At 46.6% G+C, this 21,263-nt stretch overlaps 1 protein-coding gene across 2 annotated transcripts; it reads right to left on the bottom strand.

Annotated features, from left to right (window-relative positions):
* Positions 1 to 1,213: 1,213 nt before the first annotated feature.
* pik3r5 (phosphoinositide-3-kinase, regulatory subunit 5) lies at positions 1,214 to 20,853 on the bottom strand. Of its 2 annotated transcripts, none has more exons than XM_035530066.1 (18): positions 20,644 to 20,853; positions 12,313 to 12,423; positions 11,434 to 11,534; positions 10,742 to 10,810; positions 10,437 to 10,575; positions 9,954 to 10,029; positions 9,300 to 9,474; positions 8,971 to 9,139; positions 7,810 to 7,878; positions 6,836 to 7,665; positions 6,227 to 6,352; positions 5,629 to 5,754; positions 5,016 to 5,109; positions 4,499 to 4,575; positions 4,224 to 4,317; positions 3,811 to 3,893; positions 2,865 to 2,980; positions 1,214 to 2,631 (listed from the first exon to the last, which is right to left on the bottom strand). In XM_035530066.1, the coding sequence occupies exons 2-18, from the start codon at positions 12,410 to 12,412 to the stop codon at positions 2,484 to 2,486; spliced, it is 2,592 nt and encodes an 863-aa protein (XP_035385959.1). In that variant the 5' UTR covers positions 12,413 to 12,423; positions 20,644 to 20,853; the 3' UTR covers positions 1,214 to 2,483. The 2 variants fall into 2 exon arrangements, with proteins under 2 accessions (XP_035385959.1, XP_035385958.1); XM_035530065.1 differs by having other exon boundaries at positions 5,629 to 5,751; positions 20,644 to 20,721.
* Between the last annotated feature and the right edge of the window lie 410 nt (positions 20,854 to 21,263).

Below are 21,263 nucleotides of genomic sequence, written 5' to 3'. Positions count from 1 at the left end.
ATGGTGAAACAATACCCATTTGGCCCTGATACCGAGAAAGTACACAAACATCACAAGGCAACAGTCTGTCCAGACACAAACACGCTTTTACTCTTTCTCCATTTCCAGAAAAAACCCAAAGTTGTTTCAGTAACATTTATCAGATCGTACTTGGATCAGGTTTGGAGTCACACAGTGGCCTTGTTTTTTTTTATTATTAACATATATCTTTAACCCAGGTTTTTTTTTGACTGAGCAATACTGACTGTGGCGTTTACACTCTGCTCCACCAGTGGTGAAGGCCAGGACAGTCTCTGTCACAACAGCCCTGAGCTGAAGGGTGGGGTCCCAACCGTTGTCATTTGGGGAGGTTATTTCAGGAGCTCTCTGCATACTTTTGGCCAGAGTCGCAGATAAAGAACGCCGTTTTTTCCTGTCAGAGCGTCTCAGAGCAGGAACACTCCCATAGAGGAGTTTCCTGAAGTGACACGCAGACTGCTTCCCCACTGCACCCTGAAAGTGCGCCCTCCTACCTCACTGCAGACACTCGAGGATCCCACTGGCCCTGGGTGAAGAGGCTCACTGTCAGCAAGCAAACACTGCAGCAGACCCTTGCCTCTGTGGAACAGATTCCCCCTCTTTATGTAGCCATGACAACCTTCCCCCCCGAAACAGAGGAGGTATGCATATATTATTCCTGCAATTCGTATGTGTACTATGTTTAAGAGGTAAAAAAATACAGCTGCGATACTGGATACACCACCAATTGTTTGTAGTTACCCAGTTAAACCCTGACTGCTCATTAAGAAGCCTTGTGAAATTCTACCTAGCCTCAGGGGTAGATAGAAGGAAGCAATTTACATCTCAGGTCAGGTGGTTTAACAGGTCTCCTGTTGCCACTGCAATAATCCCCAAACAAGGAAGTGGTAAGGATGAATCACGGCTCCGAGGTTCTCCACGAGACGGAGAGCACGCGAGAGGTGTTCCGCAGGCCAATCTTCAGCACCCGCACGGAATGGAAAAACAAAACAGGAGCTGTGAAGTTTAGGGCACGGACGCTCGTTTCAAAAGCTTTGTGTCAGTCGCGCTCGCACCGAAGCGAGCGACGCTGGAGAACGTCGGCGCGAAGCCCACGGCCAAACTCACCACCTTCCACCTGTTAAACAGGGAAATCACCCCCGTGGCCCAGTCATGCCCGAGCTACAAGAGCAGCAAGACCACGACGGCTTAGAACTTCACCCATTAAAAGACTTTATTAGATATTTTCACTTAGTAACAAATAATATACAAATGTTATAATTTAAGAAAACAAACACATTTAAACAAACATTTAAAGCACCCAGGGACAGTACCATGTTAGAAACAGCTACTCAGCTGCCGGACAGTTTTAAAATTAAGTTTGTCGTTGCCACAAGATGACAAGCGCTGCTCTCAAAGCCACAAAAGGGCCCCAGATTGTTGTTACGCCACTGCTGTTACTGCACACCCCCTCAATTACTGCGGTTTCTCGCGGTAGGCGCCACTATCCTAACACAGCTTGCAAATCTTAACCTGTGCCAGCTACCTGAGGTTTAAGCAGACCTAAACTTCAGGTGTAAGTGCATTAATACAACAATTAAAAATAAACGTTAGCTGAAATTACAACAAAAACATATTTACATCCCAGACATCTGCAAAATGGTAAGAATAATACAAAGATATGTTGCACAAAAGTGTTTCAGGAACCTGAGACCTTTAAAAAGAAATATATTCAGTGGTGTTAGATCATCTTGAAGTAAATACATCCCTATCTACATAGACTGACTTTTTAATGTGTGCCATTGATTAAAAATGTATTTAAATTTAAAACTGAAACAGTATTATTCTCACCCAAGAGAATCAGTGTTTTCCTTCCATGTAAATGTAAACTTTATGACGATGTGCTCTCTCTCTCTAGGCAAACGTTTAAAAGTGCTCCACTGTAGGCCTCAGAAAGCCTCGCTTTAGATAATTGTGGCTGCAGGCGAGCTTTCAATTAGTCAACCACGACCTCTGCTGGTCAATCGACCAAAGTACAACAAGTTGATACCATTTCTTATCTAAGATTTTTTGAGTTCAGACATACTGTTAAATCAAATAATTATATTAGGGAAAAACCAAACCAATTATCAATACAAATATACATACGCATCTAATTTACAAAAAAATGCCTGTTAAAAAGAAAGCCTGAGCATTCCTGGTACATATCGGTGTCTGTGCTTGGGTCGGACACACTGGGCAAGAAAAAGCAATCCCAATTGAATGTGGGTTTTTCGCTTATTCCTGAGCATTAAAACACAGCTACATAAAAAACCCAATTTAGTAGACAAAATGCCTACACAGTGTACAGTGTTGTGTGCAACATATGTCCAGACTTTAAGAAGTTGTTTGCACCTTAGTGGTCAAAAGCGTTGAATTCCATGTGCCGTTCAACTGAACCTGAGCTGAAAACATTTAACAAGTTATTGGAGCCTGAGGTTTAGGGGTCACGGCTGGGGTCCACTGAATGTGGCGATGGGGAGGCAGAGCAGAGAGCAGAACGTTGGCTGCAGAGGCTGGAACTGAGCAGACAGAGTCCTCGCTCTCAGCCAGTCAGCAGAGGTCTCTGGCTTATAGCACACGGACACCTCGCACCTGGTAACGCACGCACGCACATAGAAAAAACACCAACCTATATGGTTACAATTCACACATTTTATAAATTACATTACTTATATTTGCTTCATAGTACTGTGCAGAAGACTATACACAAATGGGATCTTGGTTTAAATTATATACATGTCAGTTAGCAGCATATTCATTTATTTTATATTAGTAGCTCGTATGACTGTCTCTCTCAGGCACAATGAAAAGAAATGATTCAGTACCGAGTGACACTCTGAAGAATCTTCTTCTCGTCCTGATCAAAGCAGACGGCGAACGTGGTGCTACCAGAGCCATGCACCTGCACCTTGTCCACCTTCACCCGGGTGGTGCTCAGTTGCTAAGGGGGAGACACACACACACACACACACACACACACTCTGGATCAGAACCGCAGAACCACAGAGCCTTTGCTTAGCCCGACCTAATGGGACCCATGATGCACAGGTCTGCTGGTGACGCTGAAGAGGCGGCAGTCTGAGCTGATGGGCGGAGGAAGTGAACACACAGATGCAGCTACTGACGCAACAGCAGTGGGGTTTACATGCAAAGACTTTGACAAAATCAAACAAATCGCTCCATTACAGCTCAACGTTCCTTTTAGACGCATTACATCTCGTGTGCAGCGCACAGAGTAAAATCTCACCGACTTATGCAGGAGTCAAAACCTCTGGATCAAAATCTCTAGTCTTCTCAAACACTTCAAGTCATTTTTGTACTTATTAATCCATGCCCTTTATTTATGTACTCCCATAGGCTTAAATTATTGTAATCCCATATTTTTCTTTCCAAATACAATTTGCTGTTTATCAGCAAGACAGCGTTAAGCACCTCAAGGTTTTCATGTTCATATTTTTTATAAACCACCTCCTTTTACCGGTTTTGTTTTTCCTTTTTAATGTTTAGATAAATAACTAAACGAAATCAACTGTTTTTCCACCGTTGAATCAAAGCCGTGAGCACTGCAGTGAAAGTACAGTTCTGTGGTTAGCCGACACCAGAAACACTGAGAACAAAGTGGCTAGCTCTCGCCGCCCCAGCAGCGGAGATGCAAACAACCCCAGACTGCTGCCGCTCGCCTTGCTGGGCTGTTTACGCCGAGCGCTGTTGTTGTGGATGTTTGCCGTCGTGAACCGCAGGTGCAAGGTGACGCGCCTCCTTCCTGCACACCTGGTTGTAGCTCTTCTTCGATTTGGAGTTCTGTCTCTTCAGAACCTCTGTCACAGTCAGCTGCAGACACTCCATTTTAGGATCTGAACACACCAAAGACATGGAAGAACATGAGATCTGTCCTATCCTGAGCTGAAGTGAAGTCTGTATTGCCTTTGTCATATTTAATGCTGGGTTACAATTGAGGAATGTTTGTGTGAATGATTGTGAACTCTTGTCTGCGTGAACATAATTGGTCCTATCGCTCACATCTAGACCCAGGCAACAAAGCGATTCTTCTCACATAACTAATGACATAACGCCTTCAGGGAATTCTACAGGGCCCCCTAAGTGCCCTACAGGGGCCTCTAGGCTCTGAAAAGTACTGCTAACCTTCCAAATTTTGGTTCCAAGTAAGCAAAAGTAAGTCTTACTGAGTTCCTCTGGATTCCTACATGCCTTGGTCAGATTTATTGAAGTGCAAGTCTTCTCTGCTCTGGTCTTCTGACTCCTCCCACTAATAACCACCTTATCAGAGACAGAGACGGGGGGGGGGGGGGGGGGGGGGGCAGTGATTAGATAGAGACAAGGGGGATCCAAACATGAGAGGGAAGGAGACAGCAGAGATACAGAATCTCAGATCGAGGTTGAGATGGCTGTACATTCAAACTGAATTAGTTCACTCTGGAGTTCTCCGGGTGCCTCTTACCTGGTTATAAACCAGCTCAAGGGACAGAGGCATGGCCTCCCGCTCTCCGTCGATGCCAAACCTCTTACTTGCTGCCCCTGTGGGGATACAGATCACACACACACCATTATCACACATCTAACACACACCGCCAGACCACGCCCCGGCACACGCTCAGACCAGCGTCCACCCAGCTCTGCAGAAAACAGTACCGAGAAGGACACTTTCATCCACAACCATCCCTGAGCTTGCTGCTGTGCGCGCTTCTGCACGTTTCCTCTCTACACCAGCTTCGTGCACAGAAAGGTGTGACCGTCACCCACTGGAGATGTTGTTTTGAGTTGGTTTATGATGTTTGCTACATTGTCACAAACAAGGTAACCACGTCGGCTGGGTGCGTGCAGCACACGAGAGGCGCGGCCCAATATTTTATGGGAAAGGGGCGAGGCTTGAGACTATCAGAACGGTAAAAGGCACGGGCAGCCGGGGTTGTGTCGGAGGTCAACGGAGTGACCGGTCAGTGGTCCGTGGGGTTTACCCATGGCTTTGATGGCTCTGGTCCCTGCCGTGTGACCGAGCTCCAGGGAGTGGATGAAGAACTCAGTCCTCGTCTCTCCGCCAGCTAGAGTCAGCTACAGGACACAGAGAGACATTTACTTAACGCTGTGTAAAAGGAATAATCCAACATAATGCAATAATAAATAATCCAGCACGCACACGTACGATAAGACTGTGAGGCAACACACTCCATCTACTTAGAGCATCAAAGGCGAGTATTGCAGGAGTGACATGCCACGCATGAGTATGACACGAACATGGCATTACACGCACTACAGTTTTTATTCAGATTCAGTTTAAGCGAAAAGTTCAATATTCACAGATCTAAATGCAAACTGTTTTAGAATGCACTAATATACTGACATAAAAGTATTACCACTATACTGGCATACTGATGTACTGACAAACTAGATGTACTGACATACTAATGGAACAATCCTGTATCAACATACTGAGGTACTGATACAGTAATGGACCAGTCCTGTACGAACATACTAACGTAATGATATAGTAACATACTTGTATACAAATAGATGATCTATGTTTATATATAAACGATATACAGATATGTGGGTGTGTGTAGGGTTCCTGACCTCTGCCTGGTAGAGCTGTAGAAGTGCAGGCCGAGTTGCGTTTCTGCAGTAGTAGAGCAGCAGGTCAGCCAGGATGGGCAAGGCTTCTTCCACCGAGTCCTCCGCAAGCTCAGGCCTGGACGTCTGCTACACACACACACACACACACACACACACAAACACACAAACACACACAAACAGTTTAGGACAGCAGTCTTCACTGGGGTTACTTCAGAGACATGGGCTTCCTCCTATGCATGGGAATGTCTTAGGAGAACCATAAGCATTTAAGTCCAAGTTCGGTTTATTTGTCACGTACATAGTCATACACGGTATAATTCGCTGTGAAATAGTTTGAGAGTGCTCTGTCCAAACTGAGGGGAAAAAACAGGGGTACATAAGGAAATATGTATCTAGCTATCTCTCCCTCTCTAATATATATAAAAATAAAACAATGTATGTACAATATATGTATATATACGCAATGTACAATGTATATATCGCTATGTGGATATATGTGTATGTACACAAGGAACAGGCTGATACGAAAGTATCCATGCTGTGAGTAAGGTTCACAAGCATGTGCACTATTGGGGGGGGGGGGGGGGGGAGATCTCACCCGACAGACGATCTGCAGTGGCAGGTCGAGCAGACAGTGCGTGTTTCTCTCGTACCAGGGGTCCAGAGTGCCAAGTAGGCGGGCGATGTCATTGGTACTGTCCTCCAGCTGGTCCGACAGGCCCTCCTACATACACACACACACATTAGTTAGACCACGCTACCTGCTAGGCCTCTGAATTAACACCCAGCTGTGTTTTAACACTGGGCTAAGGCTGCAGCTTCAGGATACTTCCACTCTACATCAAAAATCAAATCAAAATGTATTTATATAGCGCTTTTTACAACAGATATTATATCCTACATCTGCCCTACATCTCCTTTACATCTGCCCTACATCTCCTCTGTGCTTGAGTGTGTATTGCGTACACCATCTTACTAGGAACAGGTGACATTTAACTAGGACAGCAAAACTGTAAAATGCTCTAAAACCACAGTGCCACAAGTGAACTGAATTATTAAATACAATTATTAAAACAATTTTGAATTGTTAAAAACACCAGTCAGGTGAGAGTCATGTAAGTGAGTCGTGTAAGTGAGTCATATAGGGGACTTGTGCAAACGCCTCGTTTAAGCAAGTGGTGTACGTGAGGTCAGCTGCTCTCCTCACCTGTCCCACCTTCAGCGGGCTGCTAGAGAAGTGTCCTGTGGCTCCGCCTCCCACTGGGTCTCTCCGGACTGGCACAAAGAAGAACCTGAAGCGGAAGGCCCCGGACAGGCGGGGACATTCCCTTTCCTGTCTCCTCAGGCTGCTATAAGCTCGGGCCACCCTGCCGGCCATGTGGTCTGCCCCGAACACCAGCACCCTGAGCAGGGGGGCACCGGGCGGGACCTCACCCTCGTCGCTGCTCAGGATTGGCCGCCTCCTGTAGTGGCCGGGGCCCGGGCCCAGGTGCTCCAGGGCGCCCTCACCTGGCTGCCCATTGGCGCTGCGCACCAACGCCTGTTGCGGGACCGAGTTGGAGCGCTTGGAGCGGGCAGCGGGCAGGAAGTCCTTGGCTTCGGCCGTACCCAGGCTCTTAGCGCGGGACAGCGACTGTCCGCCACGCGGACGGAAGAGCCGGGACAGGCGCCTGGACAGGCCCGCGCTGCTCTTGGACTTGGCGGCCGGCGGCACCGGGGATTCGTCCTCCGCCTCCTCGCAGAAGTCGCTGTCCGTGCCGGACGCCTGCGAGGAGGAGGAGATGGTGGATAGGGGCGAGCCCTCGCACGACGCCACGGACAGGGTGGACAACATGGAGTCCTTGGACGCCGTGGACAAGGACGACACGGTGGAAAACATGGATGCTCGTGGGTCCACGTAGCCGTTGGACACAAACTCCTCCATCTCGTCCAGCTCCTGTTCTTCGTCCGCGTCACCTTCGTCGTCCTCGCCCGGACACTCGGAGGTGTGTAGACAGGCCAGCTCTGGCTCCGCCTCCAGGAGTTCATTCAGGACGTCTGTGGGGAGAGCGCAGAGGCGGGGCTCTGAACCGTCACCAGAACAGAGAGGCAGGGCTCTCGTCTGTGGCGGAGTGCATGAACCGATCTGCCGGGGGTTATAACAGATGCTTTGACGTGGAGGAGAGAGCCAGGGGTTCTTACCAAAGCTGTCAGTCTCCCAGCGGACCGTGTAGCACTTGGCTATAGGCAACCTAAGAATCTGCAACATCCCTAGTCACACACACACACACACATACACACACACACACACACACACCTTAAAAATACATTCCTCTTCAATCTGCCACAGACATATTGTGGTACAGTTTAAGACTGTCCACCATTCACACTGGTCTAAAGTAAAACTTTTACCAAATAAAGTAAAATGTTTTACCAAATATTGACCCCATGTGTGACGGGTGCAAAAGAGAACTCCCCACCCTCCCCCACACATTCTAGTCACTTCCTTTTGGGACTAGATATTCAGCTTTTGCAACCTTTCTGGCACGATGACTCGTGCAGCTTAGATGGAAGACACGTCTCCGCCCATGTTTAAGCGCTGGGTCAAAGGTCGGATGTGCTCCTGGACGTCCATTACACTCTACGAGGTGATGACGTGACCCTGTCCAGCACTTGGTCATTTATGTGGAAAATATGGACTCCATGGATACAGGGTTAGAAGATCCTATGACGACTAGAATTACTGTTACCAACACTCCTAGTCTCTGAGCTCAGATCCTTTAGTCTGCCTGTAGATACATTATAGATCTGTATCTGTGATGATGTTAAGAGTGTGTGTATTGGGGGGGGGGGTATTTTTGTATTGTACTATTCCATTTACTCTATTTTCTAAGCTTCAAACTGATCAAAACTCATAAAAAGACCTTTGATTAAAAAAACCAAAAACACAATACTAATCTTAACATGTATTACTCAAAACCTGTAACAAAAATAAATAAATAAATAAATAGCAGAACCATTTGGAGGAATTCGTTCACTTGTGTTCCACGATTCATGTACATTAGCCAAGACACAAACCCACCGACTGACTGAAGGATCAGGCATTTAGAATAAGAAGCGTGTTGCATTATGGGAGTAACATCTTAGATTATGTAACGTGTGTACATGTGAAGTGTAATGGATAGCAGGGATAAAGAGAAAGATCGAGGGTGTAAATGTTATTAGTTTGGGAGAGGACACTTTACTCACACACACACACAAATAATCTCAAACACACAGAGGAGGAGAATGAAGAAATCTCCCTTTGTTCAGTCACTCTAGAGGATACTGTGTGTCGATTAAGACACCTCATTGCCTCCATACCCTCTCCATTCCTGCTGTTGCATGCTGGGATGTTGAGTTTCTCTCGCAGCTCCTCCAGGCCCTTGGCTACACGAGCCCGTGCTGTAGCCGGCTCTGCCGTGGCCGCTGCGGACTCCATCAGCTCTGTTACGAAGCAAAGGGCCTGGCTCAGCTCCTCCTCACCGAAAGCCTGCAGCACACATGCCCCACAATTACCAATGGGCTCTCCTCACTGTACACTGGCCAGAATGTAGTCAGGGTCTTGTCCTGAACATCGTGTGGGTGCATGTATTTGGTAGAGGCCGAAGTGGGCTATGTATTACTGGTTGGTGTAGTGGGGTGTAGTATACCTGCAGGGCCAGGTGGATGGAGGGCAGAGGGTATTTGGTGCCTAGAGTGGCTTGGAAGGCATGTTTGATAAGGGTGATGGTGGTGTCTCTCTGAGAGACATCTACTCCACCCATCCGCTCGACGACCGACAGAAACGCTGGAGGAACATCCACCGGGTTCATCAGCAGCACCGTACTGTCTCACACGCGAACACACACGCACAATATGTTTGTTATTATTAAGGTATTTTCATTGTCAAAACCAGTGAAGAAAACAGAGAGAATTTGCTTAAAATCTTGTGGTGCAAATTCCCCTGGAAATGACCAAACATGCAGTCAGAATTACCGAAAACATTTGCTACAGCAAGTGCAAAACAAAGATTTCTCAATTTTGATCATCTTATCCAAGTTGTTCATGTGAACTTAAAAGTCTGTTCATGCAATCTTTTGAACTCAGGAAGTTGCATTACACTTGAATCTGTGTGCTGCAAAAAACTTGTTTTGAATTGGGGCAGGATGTCAGTAACGTATAAACAAGCAACACTCAGATCAGCGACGTGCGATTGGCCAGCAATTAGCTACAGGCGCAATCGAAGAACAGACAGGAAGTAGAGGCGACCGCAGGGAGGGCAGGTCCATGACGGCTGCTGCAGGACTTCCTGCCAAAGCACTCACATTGCCCTGGAGTGCTGACTGACGCCAGTCAGAGTGAGTCCTTGTTCCTCGCTCACCAGCCTGTGATAAGAAATTCCTAATACATAAGCACGCACGCGCACACACACACACACACACACACACACACAGTCACGATTCCTCAGAGCTAGGCTCATCTGAAGTGAGTTTGTCTCATTAGCAGTAATCTTGCTGAGCACCACAGGAGAAAACAAAACTTGGGGGAGACTTCGGAGCAGTGAGAGAAACCAAAACATTTCACGGCCATCACTTCGGGAAGAGCTCGACCAAAAATGTTCCCGATTCTAATTATATATTTACATTTAAGGCATTTGGCAGATGCTATTATCCAGAGTGAATTATATATTTCTCAGTATGATGGTGTACGAGCTCCCTGGGGGTTGAACCCAGGTGGAAATAGTCTCTACCTGCCCCAGGTGAGCTAAAGGAAGCTAGCTGTGGAGTGTTTGCACTTAAGGGGTTTACCTGGTGCTCGGAGCTCTTGCTGTAGCGTTGCTAGGAGACGGCGGCAGACACTGCAGTAGGGCTCTGGCCACGTCAGGAAGCCGTGGAACACTTCACATGCCTCGGCCAGGAGCGTACCATTCAGCGGACAGTACGGGGTCTGATGCAGGGCGACACCATTACATCATCCTTATGACACGGAGCCGCGTGTGGGAGCGGACGTGCATTTTTAAAAGTTAAACATGGTTGAAGATAAATGACGCTGTAGGGAAGCTGGTGGCGGTGGGGAGTGTGTGGTCAAACACGGCACGCTGGGAGGGTCTCACCTGCAGGAGCGTCGACTCGAACATGATGACCAGAGGGGCCACCAACTCATATTCAGCCTCCTGCTGTGCCTGCCAATTACACACACCACTAATTACACCAATACATACACCACCAATTACACATGCCACTAATTATACCCCCATCCTCACACACACAAACAACCAAATACTGCCAAGGAACAGACTCTAAAAGCCAACCCATAATTCAGAGTAACCTGTCCATGACACAGTGATAACGGTTTAATTCACTCAGGATGCCTCACGCAGCACGACATTAATCAAGATTTAGTTTCTTGACATTGACAGTGAGTGGCCCCTAGGGGGCAATGCAACCTCTGGAATCAAGCATCCTCTCAGAGTAAAACAAACATTAATCACTGGACTTTTGACAGTTTTCAAACACAGTACACAGATTTCAACCTGTTAACATTATAGAGAAAACACATGTAGAAACACTGATAGCACACTGATGTAAAACAACAACAAAATATTAATAACGGCTATTGTTTAATAACTTCAGACCAGTTTGTTTGGTTTGATGCCCTCATTGTTACATGGATGTTTGACCCTTTCCCTACGCAAATGCAAACTACATCCCACAGGGATCGGGGCTGATCACTGGAAGAGACCCCAAGTGTGAGTGCAGTGGTAGAGGTTTAGCTACACCCAGCTAAACCAGACGCAGCACAGACCTCTCTCGCACGCCTGACGACCTGTTGGAGCAGGATCAGGAAGTTTTCTGGATCCCTCTTCAAGAGTTCTTCCAGACTCCAGCGATTCATGCACCACCCAGCTACACACACACACACACACACACACACACACACACACACACACACACGGTTTAAAAACCATGCACGCACGTACACATACACAAACCTAAAAACATCACCACACATACAGTAATGAGAACCAAAACAGTGAAACTAGCCAAAGCCAAAATTTGCCGTGAGTCCTTTTTAAATCTGAAGATATTTTCCAGCAAGTATATGTCTAACACATGGCTCTAACACCACAGAGAGACAGGAAACATCACATAGAGCCGCAAAAATCCCTCAGCTTCCTTTTCCTTCTGGCATTATTTTGACTATAAATCAATTTGGATACTGTTTCAGCTCAACCGTAAGCAGTTCAGAAATCCATGAAAACGAAGTCTGATCGCACCGATTTCCCCATCTGCCTAAGTGAGACTGGGATCCTGAACACCCCACCCCTGAAGGAGTGGAGCAGATGTAGAGCAGAGCAAGAGAAAGAGAGACAGAGAGAGAGCACGAGAGAGCGAGAGCTTAGTTTCCTCTCTTAACCAAAGTGTCAAACTCTACAGCAATTCTGAGAAAACAAACTCCCTCAACTTGAAGTGACAGAAAAACACATCCAACTCGGAAGCTCTTCATAACGTAGCTGTATCGTGACTCGCTCACCATAAACAAATGGCCGGTTGAGAGAACACCTTAGAGAGGAAGAGCCCTGAGCTGGTCAGCATGGCAACTAATCCAAGCCCACCAGCAAGTGCCTGACAGGGCCACTAAAGCAGGGGTAGGGATGTGGGAGAGAGGCAGAGGAGGGCTTACTGTTCCAGGATTGCGTGAGGCTTTCAGATGACCGGAGGCCATCCAGACAGCGGTCTAAAGCATGCTGGATCCGATCCTCGGTACATGTGGTGTGCTGCATCTTCACTCTTCCTAAAATGTGCACGCACGCACACACACACACACACACACACACACACACACACACACACACACACACACACACACGTTATACGCTGACCAAATGGTACAGTTTTATTAAAGTACCATCCTCAAAGGACTTGAGAAGCTTATTTAACAAAACCAGCCCCACCAGTGTGAGGAGATTCAGAAGACAGAGTCATACGGTTATATGTAGAACCTGGAAAAAGAGAGAGAGGACCTATTTATCAAAGGAGAAAGAGAGAATTGAAACCAATGGTTTAGAGGCTTCATGACCTTCACGCCTGGGCTGATGACATCACTACCATATTCCACTGCCAACAAGCAAACCACTACTGCACTGAACACACCAATATGATCAATTCAATACCACTACATGGGCATACATACATACATACATATTCTCTCGCTCTCCTTTGATAAATAGACCCTCTCTCTCTTTTTCCAGGGAAGTAAACACATGGGCAGTTTTGCATGTCTCACAAAGATAGAGAAGTTTAGGCAAATGATTCCAAGAAGGGCAACAGGTTCAGGGAATTTCTGGGGACTCATGAAATCAGCTGCCCATTCTCCTTCTGGGTTATAAATGAAGCTGCGTCTCCTCTAACAGCAACCTGCCATACCTAACTTCCCATCCTACGGGTCAATACCTGCAGGTTCCTCTGAACATATAAACTGACTTAATGGCGGTTGGCATTTAGGCAAATGATTATGGTGAAGCCATGAGAGCATTTATGTAAATACTCATTAATAGAATGACAGAGAAGGAAAAAATGTTATTAGGAGCTAAAAGGTGGAGCACAGTCCTGTGCAATACTGTATTGTAAAACTGACAAACAAAAGGTATCGCTTACTTTCTCTTGGCAGGTAAAGGTTTGCCACTACTTGGTGAAGTGAAAAAGAACCGACTCAATACACCAAAGATTTTATGCCGCACTTCCCGAAATGGCCATGAATGTAAGACTCGCGCTGGACGGCTAAACGTTGTTTTGACCGGCGTGAGTCAGGGGCTGCGCACGAGCCCAGCACTGCGCAAGAACTCCTACTTGCTCGGGCTGCTGAGGTCTGAGAAACAGCTCCGTTTGAAAGATAAAAACGGAAACAACGTTTTTAAAAAGGAAAAAAGTCACTTCCAGTGTGCAGACGTACCGGTTATCGCTCGCATGAGAGCGCGTAAAAGTTGAACCGCGCTCGTGTTGAGGGTTAGGCGGAAATAACGTCGGCAGCCTGTGACAAAATTTGCCTTTTGGTGAGATAAGGCAAGAAATTCCCCACAGCAAAACTAACCCCGACGTGGCCATGTCGCTCTCTCTCTCGCGCGCTCGTATGCCTCTTTATCAACACTTCTACACAAACGAGCAGCGTCGCGCCCAACGCCGAAACACACGCGCCGTTATCTGCGTAACCAAATCAAACAAGAATACCAAGTTCGCGATAAAAACCCACGCGATCCGGCGTGCGCAGCATTTTTCCAAGTGAGCGTGCCAGATTAGAGTAAAACGTACAGATACGACGTGAATAAAAGTCGAATAAACGAGTGGGCGCGCACCTTTCTCAAACGACATTGTAGAGCGACGCAGGTGCGCAGCTACTAGAGGCCCAACTCCTCCATCATAGCGTCTTTACTGACGGCGTTACTCTCAGCCAACATCTACTGGGATGACGGTCTGGTGTGCGTCACGAGCCTACTGCACAGTACTTTTTTTCCATGGTAAAGATAAACGCACGAGAAACCACGAAGCCTGCTTGGACGATTTACCGCTGCAGGCGGAAACGGGGACCGGAGAATCTCGCGCTAGAGTTTGCGTTCTGACAAGGTGTTCACGCGCTGACCTGTGATTAGTTTCCGTGAAGCTGTCAGAAAGGACGACCAGAACATAACCTCTGCAGCGTTTAAAAAAAAAACCCAAAACAAACAAATCAGTTTTGAAATAGTTTTTGCACAAATACTGTTGATAAGAGTTAGCTTCAGCTGCCACAATAAGGTTGCATAAAACGAAAAGAGGCCATGTGTTGACTAGCAGGGCTGCACAGCAGTTATCTCCACCAAACATCCGAGTCATCTACGCAGTGTTTTGTACCACTATTGGCCCTTTATAACGAATCTAAACGCGTATCCCCAGGGCTGTGTTTTTCAGGTGGAGGATCACTGCACTACATCTCTAGGTATTCGATCTCCTGAGAAATTGAAATTGAATTGAAATCTTTTTCTTTTTAACTTTTTAGTGGAAAACAATATATGTATGTATATATATATATATATATATATATATATATATATATATATATATATATATATATATATATATATATATATATATATATATATATAATGTATGTGTATATATATAAAATGTATGTATGTATGTATGTATGTATGTATGTATGTATATATATATATATATATATATATATATATATATATATATATAAAAGTATGTATGTATGTATGTATGTATGTATGTATATATATGTATGTATGTATGTATGTGTGTATATATACACACAGGAATAGAGATACCGAGATATATATATATATATATATATATATATATGTATGTATGTATGTATGTATGTATATATATATATATATATATATATATATATATATATATATATATATATATATATATATATATATATATATATCTCGGTATCTCTATTCCTGTGCTACACTGCCCAGCCCTGCAACTATGAGCCAAATGTAGATGTAGGTATGATTCATGCCTGACTGATATGAACCCTTAAACCCAAACCATCATCGCTGCTCACAGTTTACACGGGAGTCCCCTCTGTGGGTGGCTGCTGTCAGTTATTCATCTTCGTGCATTTTTATCTGTGATAATCCACACGCAGGTTGCATCATAACAAGCTGAACACACTCTAACACCTATTTTCAGCGCTGAGGGACTTTTTCAGATCTGTCAGGACACTTTTGCAGGCATATAAAATAATTCCGGTCCAGTAGTGGGAGCCAAAATGAAGATATCGGTAACAAACCAAACTTGTTTTTGAGGTCGCACCCATATGTGTGTGTGTGTGTGTGTATTCAGAGACCACAGTGCAATCAGCTTTTTTTTTAACCCACTCAAAGAATCCTGGGTTTACCTGCGACCCGAAACCTGCTCTCCGAGGCAACCAGCAGCGTACATGCGGGGACTGTAACTAAGCTAACCGACCTCACCGCGTCCCGGAAGTCAAACCAGTGACAACGGCTGCAGCAACAGCGGGTTCATCTGAGGATGAACCCCCCCTCCACCCCCATGTCGACGCATTATTAACCTGCCAACTCTCCTGGAAGGAACTAATATGTCACTGAAATTGGGATGGCCGGTAACAAAAGAAGCTGATTGTGCGATATGGAGACGCGTCTGCTGTTTGGTTTGCACACACTGAGCTCACTCACGCTTCACAGCGCACGCGGGCGGAGGGAAAACATCTGGCTTGAGCCGGCCAGCGAGGCTCGGGCTAGCAGAAACCGAACACCGACACCGTGATCTGCATACGTCTCCAGAGCGTCAACACAGAGCGGGAGAGAGAGAGATGCACTCTTTTGCTTTCACACCCCAGCTGTTTGCCAGCTGTTTGCTTTCCAAATAAATACGAACACGTTTTACTAAGTTCAGGCTGAGCTGATAAAGGGACGCTTATAGGGATTTCAGTTCCCTTAATTGAGCTGTGCAGGTTGCCCTGCGCTCTGCCAACACCTCTCTATGAAACGATGTTGAAATTGGCACAGTCCAGCGAAAGCGAACTCCTCGCACTCTGTCAGGTGCCTCCTTCTCTTCCCCCGTTTTGCAACTTCTGAAAAAGTGGAAGTGACCCTTGTTGACATGTCAAAGGCTGTGCTCACATCCTCTTATGACAGAGGAGGATTTCATCTGGGCAGCACTCGTGATCCAGCGGCGCCTTCTCTGTACCACGGCCTGTAGCATGTCAACATGTTGCTGGGCTTCATGTTGGTAAGCCTTTATGTTTCCTGTATGTCAGCACTGTCACATTTTGAGTGTTTTTATTCTTCCTGTCTCTCGTCCAAGCAAAAACTATTCTGAAGTGTGTACATTATATTGGGAGAGGGTTTTTTTCAGGTAATGCATCAGGCATCCAAACTCAAATCTTGAAGGGCCACACCACAGTCGAGTGGTTTCTTGAGTTCACTCATAATTGTTTCTTCCTTCTCATTCCATTAGTCGAGTTGGATTGATCGTGTCGGAGCTGAAACTGCGCAGCGCTCTGACTCGGTCGGACTGGTCTGTGCCAGACTCAGGTCGCACTGCATTGCGGTCCTGGTGGTAGATCTTATGGTGTTCAGACTACGGACACCTTGGGCTGTTATAAAGTGCTTTAACTGCAGTCCTGTCAACTCCGACACTGGTGGTGTGCCGGACTGGATGGATTCTAATGAAGTCTCCAGGAGGAAGCCTTCACCCACAGCTCAACGGGTTCCCCTCCGGCACGCTTCTGCCGCTGCTGTTTGTGACCTGCCATGTCCTCCTGAATGTCCTCCTGCTTGCCTTCTCTCTGCCCTCCCCCCGCCCCTCTCGCCGGGCCGATTGCATTTCCACCGGGCCCAAACAGGAAGCGGCTTCCCCGACTCTTCCGAGGAAGCAGGTGTCGCCCCATTGTTGGTGTGATCGTTCTCAGCGATGCACTCCCACACTCACCACTCTTTGAGCCTTATTGTGTGAGGCTCTGATTGATAGAGGCCAATATCCCGCGTATGACTTCTGCTCTGCCCCCCCCCCCCCCCCCGCTCCCCCTAACCAGCTCTGATGCTCACCCCCGCACCAAGCTCATTTACCCCGTAACAATGAGCATTAGCCAAGCTGATTGTTTTCGGAAATAACAGCAGTCAAACAATAGCGGTAGGACTGGAGTGTTAGGGCTTCCCCTTTCTTGTGAATGGGTTCTGGTTGACACGATGGTCTCTGCAGGCACGGAGGCTCACCTAGCGATCTTTACCAGCACAGCTGGCTTCAGCTGCCAACTTCTCCCGTTTGACAGGAAATGAGGAACCTGGGGTCAAGGTTCCTTCCTGTTGGCCTGTATTGATAAGAACCTCACGCTCTCATCATTTTGTATTATGAAGTCATGCCAGCGAGGATATTCGGTTAATTATGGAGGTCAAGCACATCTAAACGTCTACTGCAGAGGCCACACTAACGCATGGCTAAACTGCATCTTGACTGCCTGTGTTATTTGAGATTTTAAATGAAATTCAATCTGGATTTTTTGGCAAAGACGTATTGCCAGAAAAAAAGACTTATTATTCTTAGTGCATTGTTCTCAGCTCAAAAAAGAGTTACAAATTTAGTGATTTAAGCTTTGCATATTGGAAATACATCAGAGTGGGTTGGTCACTGCCTGGGAACACACGCTGCTCAGCCCAGGAAAGGAAATCAGCAGAAGAGTGGAATCCTTGGAATTAAAACAGGCATAACGCAAACCACACAGCATGGGGATTGGCCAATGCTTTCCACCATGCAGTGTGGGGATTGGCTGCTGCGTGTACTAAACATGGCATCAGTCTGTGATGCAGGAGAAAAGTGAGAGTTTTGTTTGGACTCTGATCTGCAGTCTGAACTGTATTAACAAATCCTACACATAACCACCTCCCTGTTCTGTTCTGCTGTCCTGCTGCTGTTATGCAGTAAAGTGGAGACTGAAACCTACAAGGAGGGAGTGTCAGTAAGGTCACCCCAGGTGTCCCCTACAGCTCATGTTACAGCCAGTCACATGTAGTGTGAACACACACACTAAACAGTACTAACGTATGCCGTGTGAACACAGACCCTCTGAATAAAATTAGAGTTTTCCTTTTAGCATTTATAGTAATTCCTGATCTCATTTAAAAAACAAAAGACTTAAAGTTGAAGTATTAGTGTGAAGTGGGGTGTGTTGAGCACATTTTTACATTTACATTTTCTTAGCATATGCTCTTATCCAGAGCAACTTAAAAAATTGCTTTGTCATTTACTCATAGAATACATCTTAGTACAGTACAGTAGGTTAGAGTCCAAGATACCAATGATCTAGAATACTGTCGAAATACAGGGATCAGTGCTGATGACTAGAAGTACAAAATACATATAAACTCTATCTTGTGTTAGGAGTATGGCTGTGGGGTTGGGTAGGATTATGAGGTGGGGTGTGTTAGGAGTATGACTGTGGGGTTGGGTGTGTTGGGTATGATTGGGAGGTGGGGTGTAGGAATACGGCTGTGGGGTTGGGTCTGAAGGCAGCCACCCTAACCTGGACTCAAACTCAGGGCTGACAGGAGCTTTGAGCAGCAGGCCAAAGAGCTCCCATTTAACCCTCCTAATTGACACCTCCATCACAGTATGGCGATGAGGTTGAGTGTGTTAGGTGTGTTAGGCATTAGTGTGAGGTGGGGAATGTTACATGTGTTGAATGTAATTGTGAGGTGAGGTGTGTAAGGTGCCTGTGTCTGAGTGTGTAACTGCACTGATGTTGCTGAACGTGATGGTGGGTGATAAGAGCAACCACACAAACAGGAAGATGTGTAGAGCACAGTGTGTGTGTGTGTGAGAATGCCCCGTATTCATACGTTTGATTGCGAGGTTGGGTGTGTGTTTGAATGTCAATTTACAAATGCACTCAGAGCAAAGTTAGAGCAAACTGAAACTTTCAATGACTGACAATAAAAAAGTAAGTAAAAAAATAAAACTATTCCCTGTTATTTATCATCAGTACACACACACACGAACGCACGTACACACAGACTTCCTTAGCTGGGTTTTCTACACTTCATCCATCAGTGTAAGTGGAATTTTAAATGAGTCATGTGGTAAAAAAGCAGAAGTGTTGCCTGGGGCAACGGGGTGGGGGAGGGCAGGCCAAAATACGTCAGCTATATATCCCTAACCTCCAGCACCCACTAAACAGGTGAACATCACACACACACACACACACACACACACGAGTGAAAACCCACAGGCCTGGGCTGGAGTTTATTGATCTTAGGAGCCATTGGGGGCATTTGCAAGTGAAATACTTCCATATTCTTTCTCCACACCTCCATAGGCCAGAATATGACATTTGAATGTGTTGATAAGGTCATCCCTCCCCACCTAACAGCACAGCCAATAACTACTGCCTCCTGTGTCCAGACGCAGAATGAGTTCTGCATTATTCCACCTTTGTACCAGGAATGTCATGCACCAGTTTTCAGGCATCAGTGTGTTAAAGCACCTATTTACCCCTGTAAAGGCAGTTACACTCACCCCTGTTTCCCCTTTTAGAGCAGGTAAACTCACCCCTGTTCACCTCTGTTAAAGCAGGCAAACACACCTCTGTTCACCTGTTAGAGCAGGTAAACTCACCCCTGTTCACCTCTGTTAGAGCAGGTAAACTCACCCCTGTTCACCTGTTAGAGCAGGTAAACTCACCCCTGTTCACCTGTTAGAGCAAGTAAACTCACCCATGTTGTACCCCAAGAACAGGTAAACTAAAAAGATGAAGAATGAAAAGGCACCTCAGATGTATTTAATGAGAACCGAGGTCAAATGTTTCCTGATAAGGGTGGAGAAGAGAGACCCATGGAGGGAGCTGCCAGCACGCAGCCCAGGTGGTGTCCCTGAGGAAGACTCCACCACATCTAGAGCCAGCTCAGTTCAACCAGACGGAGCCCACACTCAGACTAAGCCTACATCCTTGGTACACTCAGACTCCTAGATTAAGTACCAAAATAGATTTTGAGCTCCTTGCACAATGGCTAGTCTAGACTCAGAACCAGACGGAGCCCAGACTAAGTCTAGATCTGAACCATAATGTATTCTGAGCTTCCTTCACAGGGACTGGAGGAAATCTTTTCAAAGAATCTAAGGGACCTGGGAGGAACTGGTTTGTATCCAAATGTAACCTACGACAACCTCCACCCCCTCCACCACCAGCTCCCCACAAACCCCTTGGATCCTGACGGTGTTGCCTCCGGGTCTCCACCCTGGCCGCTGCACAGCGCAGTAGAACCCCTCGGCGCCTCCTAGTGCCAGGATTTGTGCGAGAGCCAAAATGTCAGGGTCTGACCTCCCTCCCAACCTCCCGATCCCCGACCTCCTGACCCTTCCTCTGAACAACTGCCCGCCTGTAGCATCTACATCAAGAGCAGAAAGCCGTCCAGGCACAGCCAGGATCTCACGGCGACCCCCCCTCTGAAAGCTCCCAGACGTGAGCACGGAGCTGGGCTCTTACCTGCGGCTCTCAGGCTATCCTTCCCGCAGCCCTCCGCAGCGAGATGGAGCGCACGTTTCTCCCGCCCCTCACGCCAGCCATTCGGGTACGTCAGGAGGCGCCGGCAGCCTCGGCTGGCCGGTGTAGAAGCAAACTTCAGATGGCTTGTGCTTAAAAGTAAAATACACACACACGAACGAGAGCGCACACAAGCACAGACGCGCACACACACTCAGCATTACATCTAACAGGAAGTGGGTTAGGGAACGTGCATGACAGGACGCAGTGGAGGAGGTGCTGTGTCAAGGGGGAGGGGCTTCTACACCCACACACAAGTGGAAGTTCTTCTTTGATGTTTGTGTTATTTTTATGAATTGAAGTGGGTTTTGCCATCCTGTTCTAGACAACAGATGCGAGTTTTGCTCTGTAAAGCATACTGGTGTGTGTTTATCTTAGTGCTTATGCTGGTATACATCAGAATTAAATGTTTACATGCAAATATTTTCAATGTAAGGATTCACAAGTTAAGTAAGGCGTAACACTCTCTTTCTGTGTGTGTGTGAGTGTGTGTGTGTGTGGGTGTGCGCCTGAGTGTGTGGCAGAGGGGGCCTAGAGACATTTGACTGCCAGCATAAATACTG

This window comes from Electrophorus electricus, chromosome 1 (assembly GCF_013358815.1).
Source record: "Electrophorus electricus isolate fEleEle1 chromosome 1, fEleEle1.pri, whole genome shotgun sequence".
NCBI lineage: Eukaryota > Metazoa > Chordata > Actinopteri > Gymnotiformes > Gymnotidae > Electrophorus > Electrophorus electricus.
Note: the sequence above shows the minus strand (reverse complement) of the source record. Positions and strands in the feature narration are given on the sequence as shown.

Coding starts and splice junctions, on each gene's coding strand:
- pik3r5 (XM_035530066.1), bottom strand. CDS start 12,412: ATGCAGCACACCACATGTACCGAGGATCGGATCCAGCATGCTTTAGAC. Junction 6,353..6,835: donor GCCCGCTGAAGGTGGGACAG/GTGAGGAGAGCA, acceptor GTGTGTATGTAG/GAGGGCCTGTCGGACCAGCT. Junction 5,755..6,226: donor CACTGCAGATCGTCTGTCGG/GTGAGATCTCCC, acceptor GTGTGTGTGTAG/CAGACGTCCAGGCCTGAGCT.